The 19,816-nt window shown below is 37.6% G+C and overlaps 1 protein-coding gene across 20 annotated transcripts in view; it reads right to left on the bottom strand.

Annotated features, from left to right (window-relative positions):
* DLG1 (discs large MAGUK scaffold protein 1) overlaps positions 1–19,816 on the bottom strand; it is a 276,922-nt gene that overhangs the window by 111,320 nt on the left and 145,786 nt on the right. For all 20 annotated transcript variants that reach the window (XM_008009612.3, XM_008009616.3, XM_038003103.2 and 17 more), the window contains one exon: positions 9,449–9,502. In XM_008009612.3, coding sequence (XP_008007803.1) covers positions 9,449–9,502 — 54 coding nt within the window. The remainder of the gene's footprint in view (positions 1–9,448; positions 9,503–19,816) is intronic.

The raw sequence follows: 19,816 nt of genomic DNA, 5'->3' as shown, positions 1-19,816 counted from the left end.
AAAGAAGATGTACTTTCTAATGAAAAATTAACATAACTAAATACGAAATAATAGCCCTCAAAGAGGTTCCTTAAAAGTGTTTCCTAACTAATGAATTTAGGTCACTTAAAAAATATTGTAGCTATAAATTATATTACATGTGGAAAAACTGAAGCTTTTATTATGTAACAAACCTACCAAAGTTCAATGGAGTGAATTTTTCTAACTTCAGTCTTCATGTTTTGTCTCAAGGAAAGTAAAGATAGGGGAATAGATTGGAACTTTTTTAACAGATTACTTCATTTCCTGCTCTTTACTGGATCCAGTAAGAACTCAAATTTTTGCGTGTAATTTTGCCTTCTTTCCATGTTTTTACTACTTAAGGAGATAGAACAGGATGGAGAATCAAACCCAAAGCCAATGAAATTATAGTATCAATTAATACTTAAAATTGCATATAATATATCACAATGGCAAAATACTGAAAGCTTTCCCTTAATAATCAGGAACACAACAAGGATGCTTGCTTTCACCACTTCCATTAAATACTGTAATAGAGGTGTTAGCCAGGGGAATTACAGGCAAGAAAGAGAAAACACATCCAGAAGTTGGTGAAGGATAAAGATGACAGATGGGGGCAGGATTAGCTTGCAGCTCCTGCTTGGATGGACAGAGCAGTTGCGGACACTCACATTGTGAACTTTTGCTCCAAGAACTACCACAGGAACACACCAGAAAAGCCGAGATAATCCACAGCGCCTTTGAAGGCACTAGATCGCCACTGCAGGCTCCTTGAGACACTGAAAACCTGTGAGTCTCCTTGCTTTCTTGGTGGGTAGCTCATGGTCTGGGGCAAGTGCTCAGCCCTGGTCACCTGCTGCCAGGAAATAGACTTGGTGCTGTTGAGGGGGCACGGTGGGAGTGAGACAGGCCCTTAGGGCTGTGGGCTGTGCAGGAGCAAGGTGAGGCCTGTGACTGCCAGCTTTCCCCCATTTCCCTGGTGACCTGCATGTCTCAGCAGAAGCAGCCATAAAAGGCAGCCACAATCCCCCTGGTAACGAAACTCCATTGTCGTGGGAACCACATCCCCATCCCCCACAGCAGCTGCAGCAAGCCCCATCCAAGAAGAGTCTGAGCTCAGATATGTCTGTCCCTGCCCCAACCTGGTGGTCTTTCTCTACCAGCCCTGGTGTCCCTGCCCCCTGGTGGTCTTTCTCTACCAGCCCTGGTGTCCCTGCCCCCTGGTGGTCTTTCTCTATCAGCCCTGGTGTCCCTGCCCCTTGGTGGTCTTTCTCTACCAGCCCTGGTATCCCTGCCCCCGGTGGTCTTTCTCTACCAGTCCTGGTGTCCCTGCCCCCTGGTGGTCTTTCTCTACCAGCCCTGGTAGCCCTGCCCCCTGGTGGTCTTTCTCTACCAGTCCTGGTAGCCAAAGACAAAGGTCACAATCTCTTGGGAGCTCTATGGCCCTGCCTACTGCCTGAGAAACCTGAAAACTTAACCAGGCGTCCGTATGGCAAGTTTGCATCCTCCCTACAGTACTGCAGCTGATGCACTCTTGACAGTGCCACCTCCTGGCTGGAGGACAACCAACACAAAACCAGCGCACCAAACAAAAACACAACCACAGACCCTCAGAGAGTCCACTTCATTCCCCTGCTCCCTCCACCACAGCAGGTGCTGGTATCCATGACTGAAAGACCTGATGATGGATCACATCACAGGACTCTTTGCAGACACTCCCCAGTACCAGCCTGGAGCCTAGTAGATCTGCTGGGCGGCAGACTCAGAAGAGTAAACACAGTCACTGTAGTTTGGCTCTCAGGAAGCCCCATTCCTAGGGGAAGGGGGAGAACACCACATCAAGAGAGCACCTGTGGGACAAAAGAATCTCAACAGCAGCCCTTGACTTCCCTCTGACATAGTCTACTCAAATGAGAAGGAACCAGAAAAACAATTCTGGTAATAAAACAATACCAGGTTCTTTAACACCACCAAAAGATCACACCAGCTCACCAGCGATGGATCCAAACCAAGACGAAATCTCTGAATTGCCAGAAAAAGAATTCAGAAGGTCGAATATTAAGTTAATCATGGAGGCACCAGAGAAAAGTGAAGTCCAATTTAAAGAAATCAAAAACATGACACAGGATACGAAAAGAAAAACCTTCAGTGAAATAGGCAGTATAAATAAAATCAATCACAACTTCTGGAAATCAAGGACACACTTAGAGAAATGCAAAGTGCACTGAAAAGTCTCAGCAATAGAATCAAACAAGCAGAAGAAAGAACTTCAGAGCTTGAAGACAAGGCATTTGAATTAATCCAATCCATTAAAGACAAGGAAAAAGAATTTAAAAAATGAAGAGGCCGGGCGTGGTGGCTCAAGCCTGTAATCTCAGCACTTTGGGAGGCCGAGGCGGGAGGATCACAAGGTCAGGAGATCGAGACCATCCTGGCTAACATGGTGAAACCCCGTCTCTACTAAAAATACACAAAAAACTAGCTGGGTGTGGTGGTTGGGCGCCTGTATCAGGAGGCTGAGGCAGGAGAATGGCGTAAACCCGGGAGGTTTTATGAAGTACATCAAAATAGAACCTCTTTAAAGCATAAATCTCACAGGACCTATATAACAATAACACAATGAAAAAATAAAAATAAAAAAATAAAAAACCCAAGGCATTCAGGCAACAAATAGCACGATGAATAGTAACTCACATCTCAGCACTAATGTTGAAGGTAAATGGCCTAAATGCTCCACTTAAAAGACACAGAATGGCCGGGCGTTGTGGCGGGCACCTGTAGTCCCAGCTACATGGGAGGCTGAGGCAGGAGAATGGCACAAACCCAGGAGGCGGAGCTTGCAATGAGCCACGATCATGCCACTGCACTCCAGCCTGGGCGATAGTGCGAGACTCTGTCTCAAAAAAAAAAAAAAAGATACAGGCCGGATGCGGTGGCTCACGCCTGTAATCCCAGCACTTTGGGAGGCCGAGACGGGCGGATCACAAGGTCAGGAGATCGAGACCGTCCTGGCTAAAATGGTGAAACCCCGTCTCTACTAAAATACAAAAAAAAAATTAGCCAGGCGAGGTGGCGGGCACCTGTAGTCCCAGGTACTCAGGAGGCTGAGGCAGGAGAACGGCGTGAACCCAGGAGGCGGAGCTTGCAGTGAGCCGAGATCGCACCACTGCACTCCAGCCTGGGCAACAGAGTGAGACTCCGTCTCAAAAAAAAAAAAAAAAAAAAAAAAAGATACAGAATGGATAAGAATTCACCGACCAAGTTTCTGCTATCTTCAGGAGATTCACCTAACTCCTAAGGACTCAAATAAACTTAAGGTAAATGGGTGAAAAAAGATATTCCATGCAAATGGACACCAAAAGTGAGCAGGAGTAGCTATTCTTTTATCAGACAAAACAAACTTTAAAGCAACAGCAGTTAAAAAAGACAAAGAAGGACATTATATAATGATAAAAGGATTAGTCCAACGATCAGATCCTAAATACATATGCATCTAACACTGGAGCCCTCAAATTTGTAATTACTACTAGACCTAAGAAATGAGATAGATGGCAACACAATAATAGTGGGGGACTTTCAATACTGCACTGACAGCACTAGACAGGTCATTAAGACCGAAAGTCAATACAGAAACAATGGACTTAAACTATACCCTAAAACAAATGGACTTAACAGATTTATTTACAGAACATTCTACCCAACAACTGCAGAATATACATTCTATTCATCAGCACACGGAACATTCTCCAAGACAGACTATACGAGAGGCCGCAAAACAAATCTCGGTAAATTTAAGAAAAATCAAAACTGTATCAACTGTACTCTCTCTGACCACAGTGGAATAAAACTGAAAATCAACTCCAAAAGGAATCCTCGAAACTACGTAAATACATGGAAATTAAACAGCCTGCTACTGAACGACTGTTGGGTCAGCAATGAAATCAAGATGGACATTAAGATTCTCTGAACTGGATGATAACAGAGACACAACCTATCAAAACCTCTGGGATACAGCAAGAGTAATGCTAAGAGTAAAGTTCATAGCATTAAATGCCTACATCAGAAAGTCTGAAAGAGCACAAAGAGACAATCTAAGGTTACAACTAAAGGAACTGGAGAAACACAAACAATCCAAACCTGAACCCAGCAGAAGAAGAGAAATAACGGAGATCAGAGCAGAACTAAATGAAATTGAAACAAACAAACAATACAAAAGACAAATAGAACAAAAAGCTGCATCTTTGAAAAGGTACATACAATTGACAGACCATTAGCGAGATTAACCACGAAAAGAAGAGAGATGATCCAAATGGCCAGCGTGGTGGCTCACGCCTGTAATCCCAGCACTTTGGGAGGCTGAGGTGGGTGGATCACTTGAGGTCAGGAGTTCGAGATCAGTCTGGCCAACATGGTGAAACCCCATTTCTACTAAAAATACAAAAATTAGCTGGGTGTGGTGGTGGGCGCCTGTCATCCCAGCTACTCGGGTGACTGAGGCAGAAGCATTGCTTGAACCCAGGAGGTAGAGGCGGCAGTGACCTGAGATTGTGCCACAGCCTGAGTGACAGAGCGAGACTCCATCTCAAAGTAAAAGATCCAAACAAGCTCAATAAGCAATGAAATAGGAGATAATACAACCAATACCACAGAAATATGAAAGATTATTCAAAGCTACTATGAACACCTTTACATGCATAAACTAGAAAACCTTGAGATGGATAAATTCCTGGAAATATACAACCTTCCTAGATTAAACCAGGAAGAAATAGAAACTCTGAACAGACTAATAACAAGTAGTGAGACTGAAATGGTAATTAAGAAATTGCCAGTGAAAAAAAAAGTCCAGGACAAGACAGATGCACAGCTGAATTCTGTCAGACATTCAAAGAAGAAATGGTACCAATCCTATTGACAATATTCAAAAAGATAGAGAAAGAGGGAATCCTCCCTAAATCATTCTATGAAGCCAGTGTAACACTAATACCAAAACCAGGGAATGATCTAACAAAAAAAGAAAACTACAGACACATGTCCCCGATTAACACAGATGCAAAAATCTTCAACCACGTATCAAGAGAATCCACCATGATCAAGTGGGTTTCATACCAGGGATGCAGGGATGGTTTAACATACATAAGTCAATAAATGTGATACACCACATAAACAGAATTAAAAACAAAAATCACACCATCATCTCAACAGATGCAGAAAAAGCATTTGACAAAATCCAGCATCCCTTTATGATTAAAACCCTCAGCAAAATCAGCACAGAAGGGACAAACCTTAAGGTAATAAAAGCCACCTATGACAAACCCACAGTCAACATTATATCGAATGGGAAGAAGTTAAAAGCATTCCCCCTGAGAAGTGGAAAAAGACAAGGATGCCCACTTTCACCACTTCTACTCAACATAGTACTGGAAATCCTAGCCAGAGCAATCAGACAAGAGAAAGAAAGGGCACCCAAATTGGTGAAGAGGAAGACAAAAGACTGCTGTTTGCTGCTGATATAATCGCATACCTAGAAAATCCTAAAGACTCATCCAAAAACCTCCTAGAACTGGTAAGTGAATTCAGCAAAGTTTCAGGATACAAAATTAATGTGCACAAACCAGTACCTCTGCTATATACCAACAGTGACCAAACCGAGAAACAAATCAAGAACTCAACCCTAGGCCGGGCACGGTGGCCCACACCTGTAATCCCAGCACTCTGGGAGGCCGAGGTGGGTGGATCACCGGAGGTCAGAAGTTTGAGACCAGCCTGACCAACATGGCGAAACCCTGTCTTTACTAAAAATACAAAAATTAGCTGGGTGTGGTGGCGCGTGCCTGTAATCCCAGCTACTTGGGGCAGGGGCTGAGACAGGAGAAGCACTTGAACCCAGGAGCTGGAGGTTACAGTGAGCTGTTGTGCTGCTGTACTCCAGTCTGGGCAACAGAGTGAGACGCTGTCTCAAAAAAATAAATACATAAAATAAAATAAAAACGAAAATTATTCAACCCTTCTTACAATAGCTAAAGGAAAATAAAATACTTAGGAATATACCTAACCAAGGAGGTGAAATACTTCTCCAAAGAAAACTACAAAACACTGCTGAAAGAAATCACAGACGACATAAACAAATGTAAACCCATCTCATGCTCATGGATGGGTAGAATCAATATTGTGAAAATGACTATACTGCCAAAAGCAATCTACAAATTCAATGCAATTCCCACCAAAATACCACCATAATTCTTCACAGAACTAGAAAAAAATTCTTAAAATTCATATGGAACCAAAAAAGACCCTCCATAGCCAAAGTAAGACTGAGCAAAAGGAACAAATCTGGAGGCACCACATTACCTGACTCCAAACTATACTATGAGGCCATGGTCATCAAAACAGCATGGTACTGGTATAAAAATAGATACACAGAATGAAGCAGAATAGAAAACCCAGAAAGAAAGTCAAATACTTACCAGCCAACTGATTTTTAACAGAGCAAACAAAAACATAAAGTGGGGAAAGGACATCCCATTCGACAAATGGTGCTGGGATAATTGGCAAGCCACATGTGGAGAATGAAACTGGATCCTCATCTCCCACCTTATAAAAAAATCAACTCAAAATGGATCAAAGACTTAAATCTAAGACCTGAAACCATTAAAATTTTAGAAGATAACATCAGAAAACCCTTCTAAACATTGGCTTAGGCAAAGACTTCATGACTAAGAACCCAAAAGCAAATCCAACAAAAACAAAGATACACAGATGGGACTTAATTAAACTAAGAAGCTTCTGCACAGCAAAATAAATAATCAGCAGACTTAACAGACAGCCTACAGAGTGGGAGAAAATCTTCACAATCTATACTTCTGACAAAGGACTAATATCCAGAATCTACAGGGAACACTTTTACACTGTTGATGGGAATGTAAACTAGTACAACCATTATGGAAAACAGTACAGAGATTCCTTAAAGAACTAAAAGTAGATCAACCATTTGATCCAGCAATTCTACTACTAGGTATCTACACAGAGGAAAAGAAGTCATTATATGAAAAAGACACTTGCACATGCATGTTTATAGTAGTGTAATGCACAATTGCAAAATTATGGAACCAGCCCAAATGCCCATTTTTCAATGAGTGGATAAAAAATATATGGTGTGTACACACACACACACACACACACCCACACCACGGAATACTACTCAGCCATAAAAAGGAATGAAATAATGGCATTTGCAGCAACCTGAATGGAACTGGAGATTATTATTCTAAGTGAAGTAACTCGGGAATGGAAAACCAAACATAGTATGTTCTCACTCGTAAGTGGGAGCTAAGCTATGAGGATGCAAAGGCGTAAGAATTATACACTAGCATTTGGGGACTCAGGGGAAAGCATGGGAGCGGGGTGAGGGATAAAAGACTACACACTGGGTACAGTATACACTGCTCAGATGATGGGTGCACCAAAATCTCAGAAATCTCCACTAACTTATTCATGTAACCAAACACCACCTGCTCCCTAAAACCTACTGAAATTAAAAAAAAAAAATCCAAAAAATAAAAAATAAAATCCTGAAGTTTCCCATCCTTTAAAATTAAAAAAAGAAAAAAGAAATAAAAGGCATCCAGAGATAAACTATCTCTATTTGCCAATGATATGATCCTGTATATAGAAAATTCAAACTACATAACTACTAGAGGTAATAAATGAGTTCGTCAAGGTTGTGGGATCAAAGATAAACACCTAAAAGGCAACTGTATTTCCATATGCTAGCAATAAAAACTCCAAAAATAAACAAAACAATTCCATTTATAACAGCATCAAAAGAATAAAATACTCGCTGGGCATGGCTCACCCCTGTACAAAGTGCTGGCTCTCCCAGCACTTTGGGAGGCTGAGGCAGGTTGGATGACTTGAGCTCAGAAGTTCAAGTTCAACCTGGGCAACATGGTAAAACCTTATCTCTACCAAAAATACAAAAAAAATTGTGGTGGCACGTGTCTGTGTTCCCAACCACTTGGGAGGCTGAGGTGGGAGGATCATCTTGAGCCTGGAAGGTGGAGGCTGCAGTGAGCTGAGATTGTCCCAACACACTCCAGCCTGGGTGGCACAGAGTGAAATTCTATCTTTAAAAAAAAAAAAAAAAAAAAAGGAGAGGAGCGAGAGAATACTTACAAATAAATTTAACAAAAGAACTCCAAGACTTGTATACAGAAAACTGCAAAACATTATTGAAAGGAATTACAGAAATACACCCATATGTTTACAGTTAACTTATTCTCTATATGGTTGCCAAGGCCATTCGATGTGGAAAGAAGAGTCTTTTCAACAGTGATGCTATCCACACACAAAAGAATGAAGTTGGACTTCTACTTCACATTACAAAAATCAACTCAAAATGAATCAAAGACCAAAATGTAAAAGCAAAACCATAAAACTTTTAGAAGAAAACTTAAGTCTTTGTGATGTTGGATTATGCAATGGCTTCTCAGGTACAATACAAAAAGTTACAAAAGAAAAGATATTTTAAAAAGCATTGATTTTTAGACTCAATCATTACCATGAAATTGCATTTTCTAAAGTTTTATCCACTTATACTTCAACAAAAACGTATCAGTATATTTTTACCCCATACTGTCACCAGCAGAATGTACTGATAAACTTTTTGAACCTTTGGTAACATAATGTTTAAAATGTATTAACTGTTTTAATTTGCATTTATGTTATTACTCACCTTTTTCTACTTTTTCACCTTAACAAATTATGTTGAGATATTCACATACCATAAAATCTACCTTTTTAAAGTATGCAATTCAGTAGTTTCTAGTTTATTCACAGAGTTGTGCCATCATCATTACTCTCTAATTCCAGAACACCCTTACTGCCCCATAAACAAACCCTGTACCTGTCAGCAGTCACTCCCCATTCTGCCTACGCCCACCGCCTGGCAGCGGCTCATCTACTTTCGGTAGGTATAGATTTATCTATTCCAGACCTTTCATTTAATAAGATTACGCAACAAGTGGGCTTTCGTCCCTGATCCATTTAAAATGACAAAGTTGTAACTAATTATTTTAGTATATCCGAATGCACAAAAAAACTTGGTTACTAAAAATCCAGTCATTCAATTAGACTTCTAAAATGATTTAAATATATGGCGCTGTGTAAGTGACCAATGGTTAGAGACAACCTTTTGTGAAAGTTAGCCATCATAATTTCAAAATTAAACTATAAATCTCTATTTAAAAATTTCTACTTTACATAAGGAAAAGAAAAAAAACCAAAGGAGGACATATTATTTCATTTACTGTAGCTATTACAGCTATAGATTATAGTGATAGGACATCTTAAGAGAAATGTATTAGAGAAAATGCCACGGTCTTCGTATTTGTATGAAAAACTGAACAGGAAAGGCAGAATTACTTAAACGTGGGGAGGAAACGGAACTTACATAAGTTGGTGTTTCCAAGCTATCTGTGTTGACCAGGACTGGAGGAGGATTTGCCTTAAAAAAAAAAATTGTAAACGTGTTAGCTTAACAAGAAAACAAAAACATTACACGTTAATGTTCACAATGTTAGAGGCACATGAAAGACTTGCTATTTCTTAAGTTATAATCTTATATGAGCTTTTTATGTTAAATAATATATCCTTTTTCCAGCCCCAAACAGAAAAAATTATGTATAAGCGTTAAAATAGATTTGCTTTTAAGAAATAAATTGTTATTTCTGCTAAAACAGTCATGATTTTCTTAAGTTTTACACAGATCACCATAGCCTTCTCATAAAATCCATGAATATTCTTTAGTGTAACCAACAACTCTTCCTAGGTTGCTCAGAAATCATTGTTTTCTATTCCCAAGGATACCATAAAGATTTCAATCATTTCATCACTCAGGAAAAAATTCTTTCCACAGTGAACTGTTTTTATACAGGGGGAAAAAAAAATAAGTCTAACACAGAAATTAATTGTAAACTTTTAGAAAACTAAAAATACACTCTTAATGTAAAAACCCCTGATTATTTTCAGCTGCAATGATAGCTTTCCACTGTTATTCTAGACCACTCACAGAATTAACAGTGATCTATTATGGCAAGAAAAATAAGCAGAATAACACACACCTAGTTAAGTTTGGATTGAAAAAAGTCTTGGTTTTCTGGTTAGGTTAGAAATTATGATGTATATGAAACTAAAGAATAAAATGCAATTAATACCAAATGAAAAATATATTAAAAAACTGATGTAATTCCCCTCAAATTTCTTTCTTCTGCATATTTAGTTATAAAAGTATCAAGTCAAATAACAGTTTCAGAGAATAAAAAAGATGACTATCATTTAAACAAACTTTAGAAGATATGCTTATAAACATTAATAGTTCTACTTAATTAACTAAAGAATTATACATAAAAGCTGTATAAAAGAACATTATAACACAAAATAACCACTTTCTTCCAAATATATAGGCTTTTAATAATGGTGAATATTCAAAGTTCAAATAACATTATTTTCGGCACAGTGCTATAGCTAAATGATATGATAAAATGCTTAGACAACCTAGTTTCATGGTTAAATAATTATATGGTATGCATTTCGGCTATATCAAGCAGTAAGTTAAAAATGAGTAGCTAATACTTCATTATATATAAACATAAAATAAAATATAATACTTCATGTTTAGTCCCACCATTGATTAACAGTCTACCTTTGAATAATTCAGTGAAAGTCCACTTAACAAATAAAAATTATATTTATAAAATTGCTATTTAAGCAAAGTTATTCAACTTACAGACATTTGAGATTTTATGAATATTTCAAATTACTTATTTCGCAATGGCATATTGAGAATACTCAAACATAATATTTTACTTTGCTAAAAAAATTAATACAACTTCACTTTATTCTGCTTAAGCAATTACAGAAGAAGAGGGCAAGAAAGAATAGGATATTTAAAGTTACAAAAGAAATTACATTTTTAAAACACTATGGGAAGAAAGTCTTTTGGTCCCTCGGCCGATTTTTTTAACCAAACATGCAGTAGAGAAAGTTGGTTTTTATCAAAATCTGATTTATACCATAATTATTATAATGTTAGCTGCTTATCAGTCCCAACTCATCATCGCTGTATAGAAGTTACCTTTTGATTCTATTCATTTAGAAATATTGCTAATATTGAAATACACATAAACAAAATGACATAAGATGTTTTATTTACTTCAAAATAAAACAATGGAAGGCTGGGAGTAGGAGGGGTTATGGATCAAATAGAAGTACATGAGTTGATTGCTGTAGCTGGTGATGGGTATACACAGAGTTAATTGTACTATTATTTCTACATTTGAGTATTTTTGAAAGTTTGCATAATAAAAAGTAAACCAAAAAATCACTTTGAGCCAAGTCCTCAGTTTTAAAGCAGTTAATAGCTAAAGTAGTTGTGAAATAATCTGGGTCAGGGTTGCTATTAAGATGCTGGCGTTCAGGCCAAGCGCGGCGGCTCATGCCTGTAACCCTAGCACTTTGGGAGGCCGAGGCTGGTGGATCACTTGAAATGAGGAGTTCGGGATGAGCAAAATTATGTTTCTTAAGCCTTATTACTGATGCTTGGGCCAAATTATTTAGGAACTTTTTAGTTCCTCCTTCTGGAATATCCTTGCCTTTTTACTGCCTCTACCCCCAATCTCTAAGTGAATTATAGGGCTTCATTGTTGTCCAAGTTGGAAATATACACAATGGTATATAAATTTTAGTAATAGACTAAGCATTTCTATAGCTTCCTATGGTTTGCAACATATTTTCTTTTATATTACTCCTCTAGAGCCTCACACAGTCCCCCCATCTTTTCACAGATGGAGAAAATGAATTTCAATAATAATTGTGATTTACCTATACTCAAATGTCACTGAGTGGTAGAGGGAGGTGTAGAGAGACCTAGAACCAGGTCTGAGATTACAGGGTCACTTGAACCAAGGTGCAATGAAGGGTTTTTCTTCATTTGAAATAATTTCACATAGACTCTTTCCAAGTCTTTTAGTTGTAGTTGTCTGATTTTCCACGTTACCTGTTCTACTACCCGCTGTCTTGGTTAAGGATCCCAAAGTCGTTTTTTTTTTTTTTGAGACAGAGTCTTGCTCTGTCGCCCAGGGTAGGATTTTTTAAGTCAAGTTTATTGGCTGAGCACATGGCTCACCCAAATTTTACCATTCTATTTCATTAACAAAGGATCTTGTAGTGTTTGCTGCTGTAACAGACTGACGCAACCTTACAAAGTTTCAGAGGGCGATATTACACTTTTAAAAATTGTGTTAAAATAAATTCTAAGATCTAATTATTTTAAAATAGGTCAAAATAGTTTAGAAAATGCACTTTTACAATGTGCACTGTATTTTTCCTTCTCAGCACTGATCAAAGTTTCATTGTTATTTGTCTAATAAGTTTCTTCCTCCTCTACTCAATTATAAACAAGTGCTTTACAAGTGCTTTTCCAGTGCAGAACTCACAAACCCCAGAGAATACCTCTTAGATCCTAATTTGAGACACATTGCATTCAGAGTTAAATGCTATGACTGACTGAGGTGATCACTGCAGGTTAAAATGACTGTAAAAACAAATGCGGTGGATTCTGGAAAGATGGCAGAGTAGGAAGCTCCACAAATCTGTTTCTCCACCTTGAAAACAATTTCAGTGGCAGCATCTGTCTGATGTAAATATTTTGGAACCTGGAGTCTACTGAAGGCTTGCAACTTCCAGGTGAAGGCTTCGACAGTAAACTGTAGTTAATTTCAGTCACCTGCAGGTTTAGCACAGGAGCAGCTACCCATACTCTATCCCTCAGTCAACTGTGTGATGCTTGCACAAGTCACGGTGGGCAAAGAAAATTACGTTCTCCAAATATTGGAGATCTGTGCTCTAACTGCTGCTTCTCATCACAAAGGTGCAAACAGGCTATGGATACTGCTGTTTCACCTCCTCCTCACTGTTGCAAACCCCACCCAAACCTCCCAGGCTGAACTGATTTCCAGGAGATTTAAAGAGCTGGAGCCTCCCCTTCCTACACACCAATTCAATTTTCTTTTTCCCCTTTTGGGAGCCAGACATTGAAGACTAGGACATTAAAAACCAACCACATATATGGAGGAAATTAGAAAGTCACTGTGTATGCCCAGGGGAAGGATAGGCTCAGAAAACATCTAAGAAGACCCTACGTTTACACCTGAGGCTGATCTTTGACAGCCTAAAACAATCACAAAAACAGTAACAACAAAAAAAGAAAATGGTGGAGAAGAAGGAGAATCTGATTTTCAGGGTCATCAAATTATTAAATTCAAGTGTGCTGTTTTCATGGGAAAAAGAAATCCCAAGGCATACAAATAAACAAGAATAAATGGCTTATTCAAAAAAGAAATACAAATCAACAGAAACTGTCCCTTAAAAAAAAATAAGGCCAGGTGTGGTGGCTTACGCCTGTAATCCCAGCACTTTGGGAGGCTGAGGCAGGCAAATCGTGAAGTCAGGAGTTTGAGACCAGCCTGGCCAACATAGTGAAACCCTGTCTCTACTAAAAATACAAAAAATTAGCTGGGTGTGGTGGCAGGCGCCTGTAATCACAGCTACTTGGGAGGCTGAGGTAGAAGAATCACTTGAACCCAGGAGGCGGAGGTTGCAGTGAGCCAAGACCACACCACTGTACTCCAGCCTGTGCAACAGAGCAAGACTCCATCAAAACACAAACAAACCAACCCCCAAAACCTGATAGCAAATCTACCAGACAAAGACTTTTTTAAAGAACTAAAAGATGAGAACAAAAGCAAGAAAATGCTGTATGAACAAAATGGAAATACCAATAAGGAGAAATAAAAATTTATAAAATTCAGGAACTGAGAAGTACAATAACCGAAAATTCAGTGGAGGGATTCAAAAGCATATCTAAGTAGCTAAAAAAAATTAGTGAACATGAAGACAGGACAATGGAAAGTATTGCATCTGAAGAACAGAAATAAAAAAGATTAAAGAAAAGTGAACAGAACCTATGGGACCCGTGAGACATCATCAAGCAGACCAACTAATGCATTGTGGGAGTTGCATGAGAAATGAGAGATAAAAGAGTAGAAAAAAATATTTGAAGAAGTAATAGCCAAAACTTCTCAGATTTCATGAAAAACATGAATATAAACATCCAAGCAGCTCAATAAACAAGTAATGAAATCAAACAGACTCACACTGAGGCACATTATACTAGAACTGTCAAAGGACAAAAACAAAGGGAGACTTTTGAAAGCAACAAGAGAAGTGACTTGTCACATACAACAAATCCTGAATGAGAATATCAGCAGACTTCACGTCAGACGCTCTGGAGGTCATAAGGCAGTGGGTGGAAATAATGCTAAAATAAGAGGAAAAAGAAACCAAACCTGTCAACTAAAAATCCTGTATCCAGCAAGACAGTCCCTCAAAAGTAAGGGGGAAATTAAGATGTTCCCTGATGAACAAATGCTGAGGGAGTTTGTTATCACTAGAACTGCCCTGAAAGATGTGCTAAAGGTAGCAGTTCAGGTTGAAATGAAAGAAAACTAGACAGTAACTCAAAGTCACATGAAGAAATAAAGATCTCAATAAAGGCAAATACATAGGTAATAATAAACACTAGTTAGCAGTGTTGTAACAATGGTTGTGTAAATTCACTTTTGGTTTTCCACATGATTGAAGAGACTATATTACATTTCCAATTTTTTTTAAAAAAAACTTAGCCTAGCCAGGCATGGTGGCTCACACCTGTAATCCCAGCAATTTAGGTGGCCAAGGCAGGCAGAGATGGCTTGAGCCCAGGAGTTCAAGACCAGCCTGTGGAACATGGTGAAACCCCATCTCTACAAACAAAACAGAACAGAACAGCAGCAACAACAAAAATTAACCAGGTATGGTGGGCACATGCCTGCAGTCATGGCTATTCAGGAGGCTGAGGCGAGAGAACTGATTGGGCCCAAGAGGTTGAGGCTGCAGTGAGCTGTGATGGCACCACCGCATTCCAGCCTGGGCTACAGAATGAGACCCTGCCTAGAAATAAATAAGCCTAATATTAATAAATAAAGTCAATATTAGTAAATAACGAAAATCAATTATTAGTTTAAAAGCTAACATTGTAACTTTGTAACTTCATATTTTGTCTCGTACATAATTTAAGACACCAATGCATTAAAAATTATTAGTTTCTGGTTTTGGGCATACACTATATGAAGATGTAATTTTGTGACATCAACAATCGAAAGGGGTTGGGACAGAGCAGTTAAAGGGGCAGAGGTTTTGTATATTATTGCAGTTAAGCTTGTATAAATTGAGATTAGAAGTGTCTAGGATGTCAAATGTAATCCCCTTGGTAACCACATAAAATATAACTAAAGAATAGACTCAAAGGAAATGAGAAAGTTAAATGTTTCACTACAAAAAATTAATCAAAGACCAAAGAAGACAGCAACGCAGGAAATGAGGAACAAAAAAGCTACAAGGCATATATATAAAGAAAACAAACAGCAAAATGACAAAAGTAAGTCCTTCCTTACCAATAATTACTTTAAATGTAAAGAAACTCTTCAATCAAAAGACAGAAATTGGCAGAATAAAATTTTTAAAATGTTTCAACTACAAGCTGTATACAAGAGACTCACTGTAAATCCAGACACAAATATGCTGAAAGTGAAGTATAGAAAGGGATATTCCATGCAAATAGTAACCAAAGGAGAGCAGGAGTGGCTGTACTCACAAAAGACAAAATAGACTTTGAATCCAAAAAAAGGTTATGAGACAACAAAGGTATTATATATTAATAAAAGGTTCAATATAGGAATATGTAACAATTACGAAAATTAACACACCTAATGGCAGACCATCAAAATGTAAGTAGCAAAAATGAGACAGAATTGAAGAAAGAAATGGTTCTACAATAATAGCTGGAGACTTCAATACCACATTCTCCATAATGGGCAGAACAACCAGACATATGATAAGTAAGGAAATAGAGGAGATGAACAAACACAATATACCAAAGAGACACAGAACTCTAACAACAGAACACACATTCTTCTCAAGTGCACATGAGAATAGAAGGAAACTATGTCAACCTAAGAAAAACCATATACAAAACCCCACAGTGAACATCATACTCAGTGCTGAAAGACTGAAAGCTTTTCCTCTAAGATAAGAAAGAAGGCAAGTATGTCTGCTTTCACCACTTGTACTCAACGTGACCACTAGCTGAATAGTTGAAGTTGTAGTCAAAGCAATTAGGCAAGAAAAAGAAATAAAAGACATCCCAATTAGAAACGAAGAAGCAAAATTACTTGTTCACAAATGATATGATCTTATACGTAAAACACCCTGAAGATTTTACACAAAAACTGTTAATAATTAAACCAATTAAGCAAAGTAGCAGGATACGAAGTCAATACACAAAAATCAGTTGTATTTCTTCTAACATTGAACAATCTAAAATGGAAATTAAGAAAACAATTCTGTTTATCACAGCATCAAAAAGTACAAATTTTCAGAACACTGAGCCTCCTAAATGCTTAAAAAAAAAAAAAAAGGAATTAACTTCATCAAGAAGGTAAAAAACTTGCAAAATGAAAACTATAAAACATTTATGAAAGAAATTAAGAAGACATAAATAAATGGGAAGGGATCTATGGTTACAGATTGGAAGACTTATTATTGCAAAAATGTCAATATTACCCAAAGCAATCAACAGACTTAATGCAATTCCTATCAAAATTCCAGTAGGGTTTTTAAAGAAATAGAATAACCCATCCTAAAAGTCACATAGAATTTCACAGTACCCTGAAAGTCAAAATGATAATGAAAAAGAAAAACAAAGGTGGCAGGCTAACACTTCCTGATTCCAAAACTTACTACAAAGTTACAGTAATAGAAACAGTCTGGTACTGGTGTGCAGACAGACATATAGAAGAGAATAAAGCAGAATCCAGAAATAAATGCCATATACAATAACCAACCTAAAACGGATCATGATCTAAATGTAAAACCTAAAACTATAAAACTGTTAGAAGAAAATACAGGCTAAAAGTGAGACAATGGAACTGACAGTGATTTCTTGGATATGACACAAAGGTACAGGCAAAAAAAGAAAAAATAGGTAAGTCATATCTCTGACAAGACGTGAGATCCAGAATGCACAAAGAACTCCTAAACTCCAACAATAATACCAAACACCCTAATTAAAAAATGGTCAAGGAACTCATACAGACATTTTCTCAAAGACATACAAATGGACAATAAGCACATGAAAAGATGTGTCACTAATCATTATAGAAACGCAAATCAAAACTACGAGATGTCACCTCACACCCATTAGCCTGGCTACTATTAAGAAAACAAAATAAAAAGTGTTGGTGAGGATGTGGAGAAACTGGAATCCTTGTGCACTTTGGTGGAAATTTAAAATGCTACAACCAGCTGGGCGCGGTGGTGCACACCTGTAATTCCAGCACTTTGGGAGGCTGAGGCGGGTGGATTACCTGAGGTCGGGAGTTCAAGACCAGCCTAACCAACATGGAGAAACCTTGTCTCTACTAAAAAAAAAAAAAAAAAAAAAAAAAAAAAATTAGTGGGACATGGTGGCGCATGCCTGTAATCCCAGCTACTCGGGAGGCTGAGGCAGGAGAATCACTTGAACCAGGGAGGTGGAGGTTGTGGTGAGCCAAGATTGCGCCATTGCACGCCAGCCTGGGCAACAAGAGCGAAACACCGTTTCAAAAACAAAAAAGGTCCAGAGGCAATATGATGCTCTGTTCTGGACATACCTCTAATGTAATTACTCTCTCATTATGTGGGAGCTATTTGTTAAACTTGTCTCTTGCACAAACACCTAGTAGGCTCCTAGAGGACAGAGAATGTTCTATTCATCTTCAAAGCACATATTCAAATATCAAAAAAGACCATGCACAAAAAATTAGCTCTAAAGCATTTTCAACAATATTTTAATTACATGATAACTTTTCAGAACTGATAGAAATAAAGGTTTAAAACATCTAGTTTTAAAAGAGTATTTACTCTAGGGTGCAAATAAGCCTCTGGATTTAATAGGCTGGAATCACAGAGATTATGTGTTTACACTCCCAGTAAGAAGAACTAGTAACTGTTACCTACTCTGTACTCAGTTTCTATGTGGAGAAACTGAGGTTCTCAGAAGTTGAGTAATTTCTACACCATCACACATGTAGAAACAGGTGAAGCTAGGAAGTGGTGGAGTCAGGTATGACTATACTATAAAGTTCATGCTCTTTCTGCAATATTAAGCAGCCATTGAATATTATCTTTCTGTGCCACTCTGTATGATAACTGTAATTCTGATTTGTAGAGGGCTTTCATAAAGTACAAACAATATGATCAATATGCAAGTACTCTGAAAAGTGTAAAAGTGTTCTACAATGAAAGACTATATACTTTTTAAAAAGTTATTATCTATGTATCTTTCTAATTTGCCTGGCTCTCAAACCCATTTTAAAGGAGTCTGGTGGCGCTGCCCCCATTTTAACAGATGAAGGAGGAGAAGACTCAGACAGGGTAACTTGTTTGAGTGACAAAGACGGACTAGACTTTAAATCTTCTCTTCTGCTTTTATTTCTAATACATACTAATGCATCTAAATGTAAAGCAGTGGATCTTTCAAGAATACATATTTACTTAATATGTTGAAATTGGGTTATATGTTAGCATGGATTTTAAATTTTACTTAGGGACAGACATTTCAGTCCATTATTTTAATTTTATAACGTACTTGACTAATTAGGAACACACTTATTCTGGAAAATGAGGTCCACTCATTGGCTTCTCACATAACACAACAAAAATGGTAAAACTCTCTTTCATGAACTTCTGTAGCATATTTAAAACCTAAAGTGAAGCTATGCAGAATAAATAGGTCTTTTTTGTGTGTATCCTCCTCAAATATCCTCATTTAAACAAACAAATAAACAAAACAAAACAAAACTTGTTCCTTAGTTTCCTTTCTCAGAGAAATATGACATAATACTAAAAATATGAACAGCCAAGATTATGTGGCAGTACTTGACATGCATTAAGTATCCTCTCAATCACTGTAAAACACCTCAAGTTAGTACTCCTGTCTATCTTCGGTGTTACAGATGAGTAAATGGAAGTTCACTGTGGTTAAGTAAAGTGTGTAGTTACATAGGTTAAGTGGTAGGACTGGAATTCCAACCCCAGGTCATTCTGACTTCAAAACCTGTATTTTTATAAGACTATGCAAGATCTCAACAATTTTCAAATGTAGTGTGATGTTAAGTTAGGGATGCCTGGAGTAAATAAATGAGAGAATTCTGAATAGGAAAAGACAGGCTCCCAAATGAATATAAAGAGACTGGTACAAATTCTCAAAGGATTCCAGAAAACTATTTTAATGCCAAAAAATTGACTGAAGTGAGAAGAGTAAAATAAACTTTCAATTCTACTTAAAAAACAAAACAAAACAAAACACTGTACTCATCAACTCTGTGTATTTGGAAAGATGTTACATTATTACGATGTTATAATAACCCTCAAACTGCTTGCTCAGAATTATATTTTATTTATAAATTCAATCTTTTCCTGCAATATAGAGAGAATATCCATTTGGATTCCTCTATTCATTGTTGGTTTTACGAGTTAATTTTTAATTATTTTCATAATAAAAAATTATATAGTACTAATATTATTACAATGATTACAATTCAGTCTTATTACAGTAAGGCTGAAGTCATGTAACATTGTAATTTCCCCTAGAATCCTCGGGTGTGTGGATGTTCTTACTGAC

Source organism: Chlorocebus sabaeus, chromosome 15 (genome assembly GCF_047675955.1).
Source record: "Chlorocebus sabaeus isolate Y175 chromosome 15, mChlSab1.0.hap1, whole genome shotgun sequence".
Classification (NCBI taxonomy): domain Eukaryota; kingdom Metazoa; phylum Chordata; class Mammalia; order Primates; family Cercopithecidae; genus Chlorocebus; species Chlorocebus sabaeus.
This window is presented reverse-complemented; position numbering and strand designations above follow the sequence as displayed.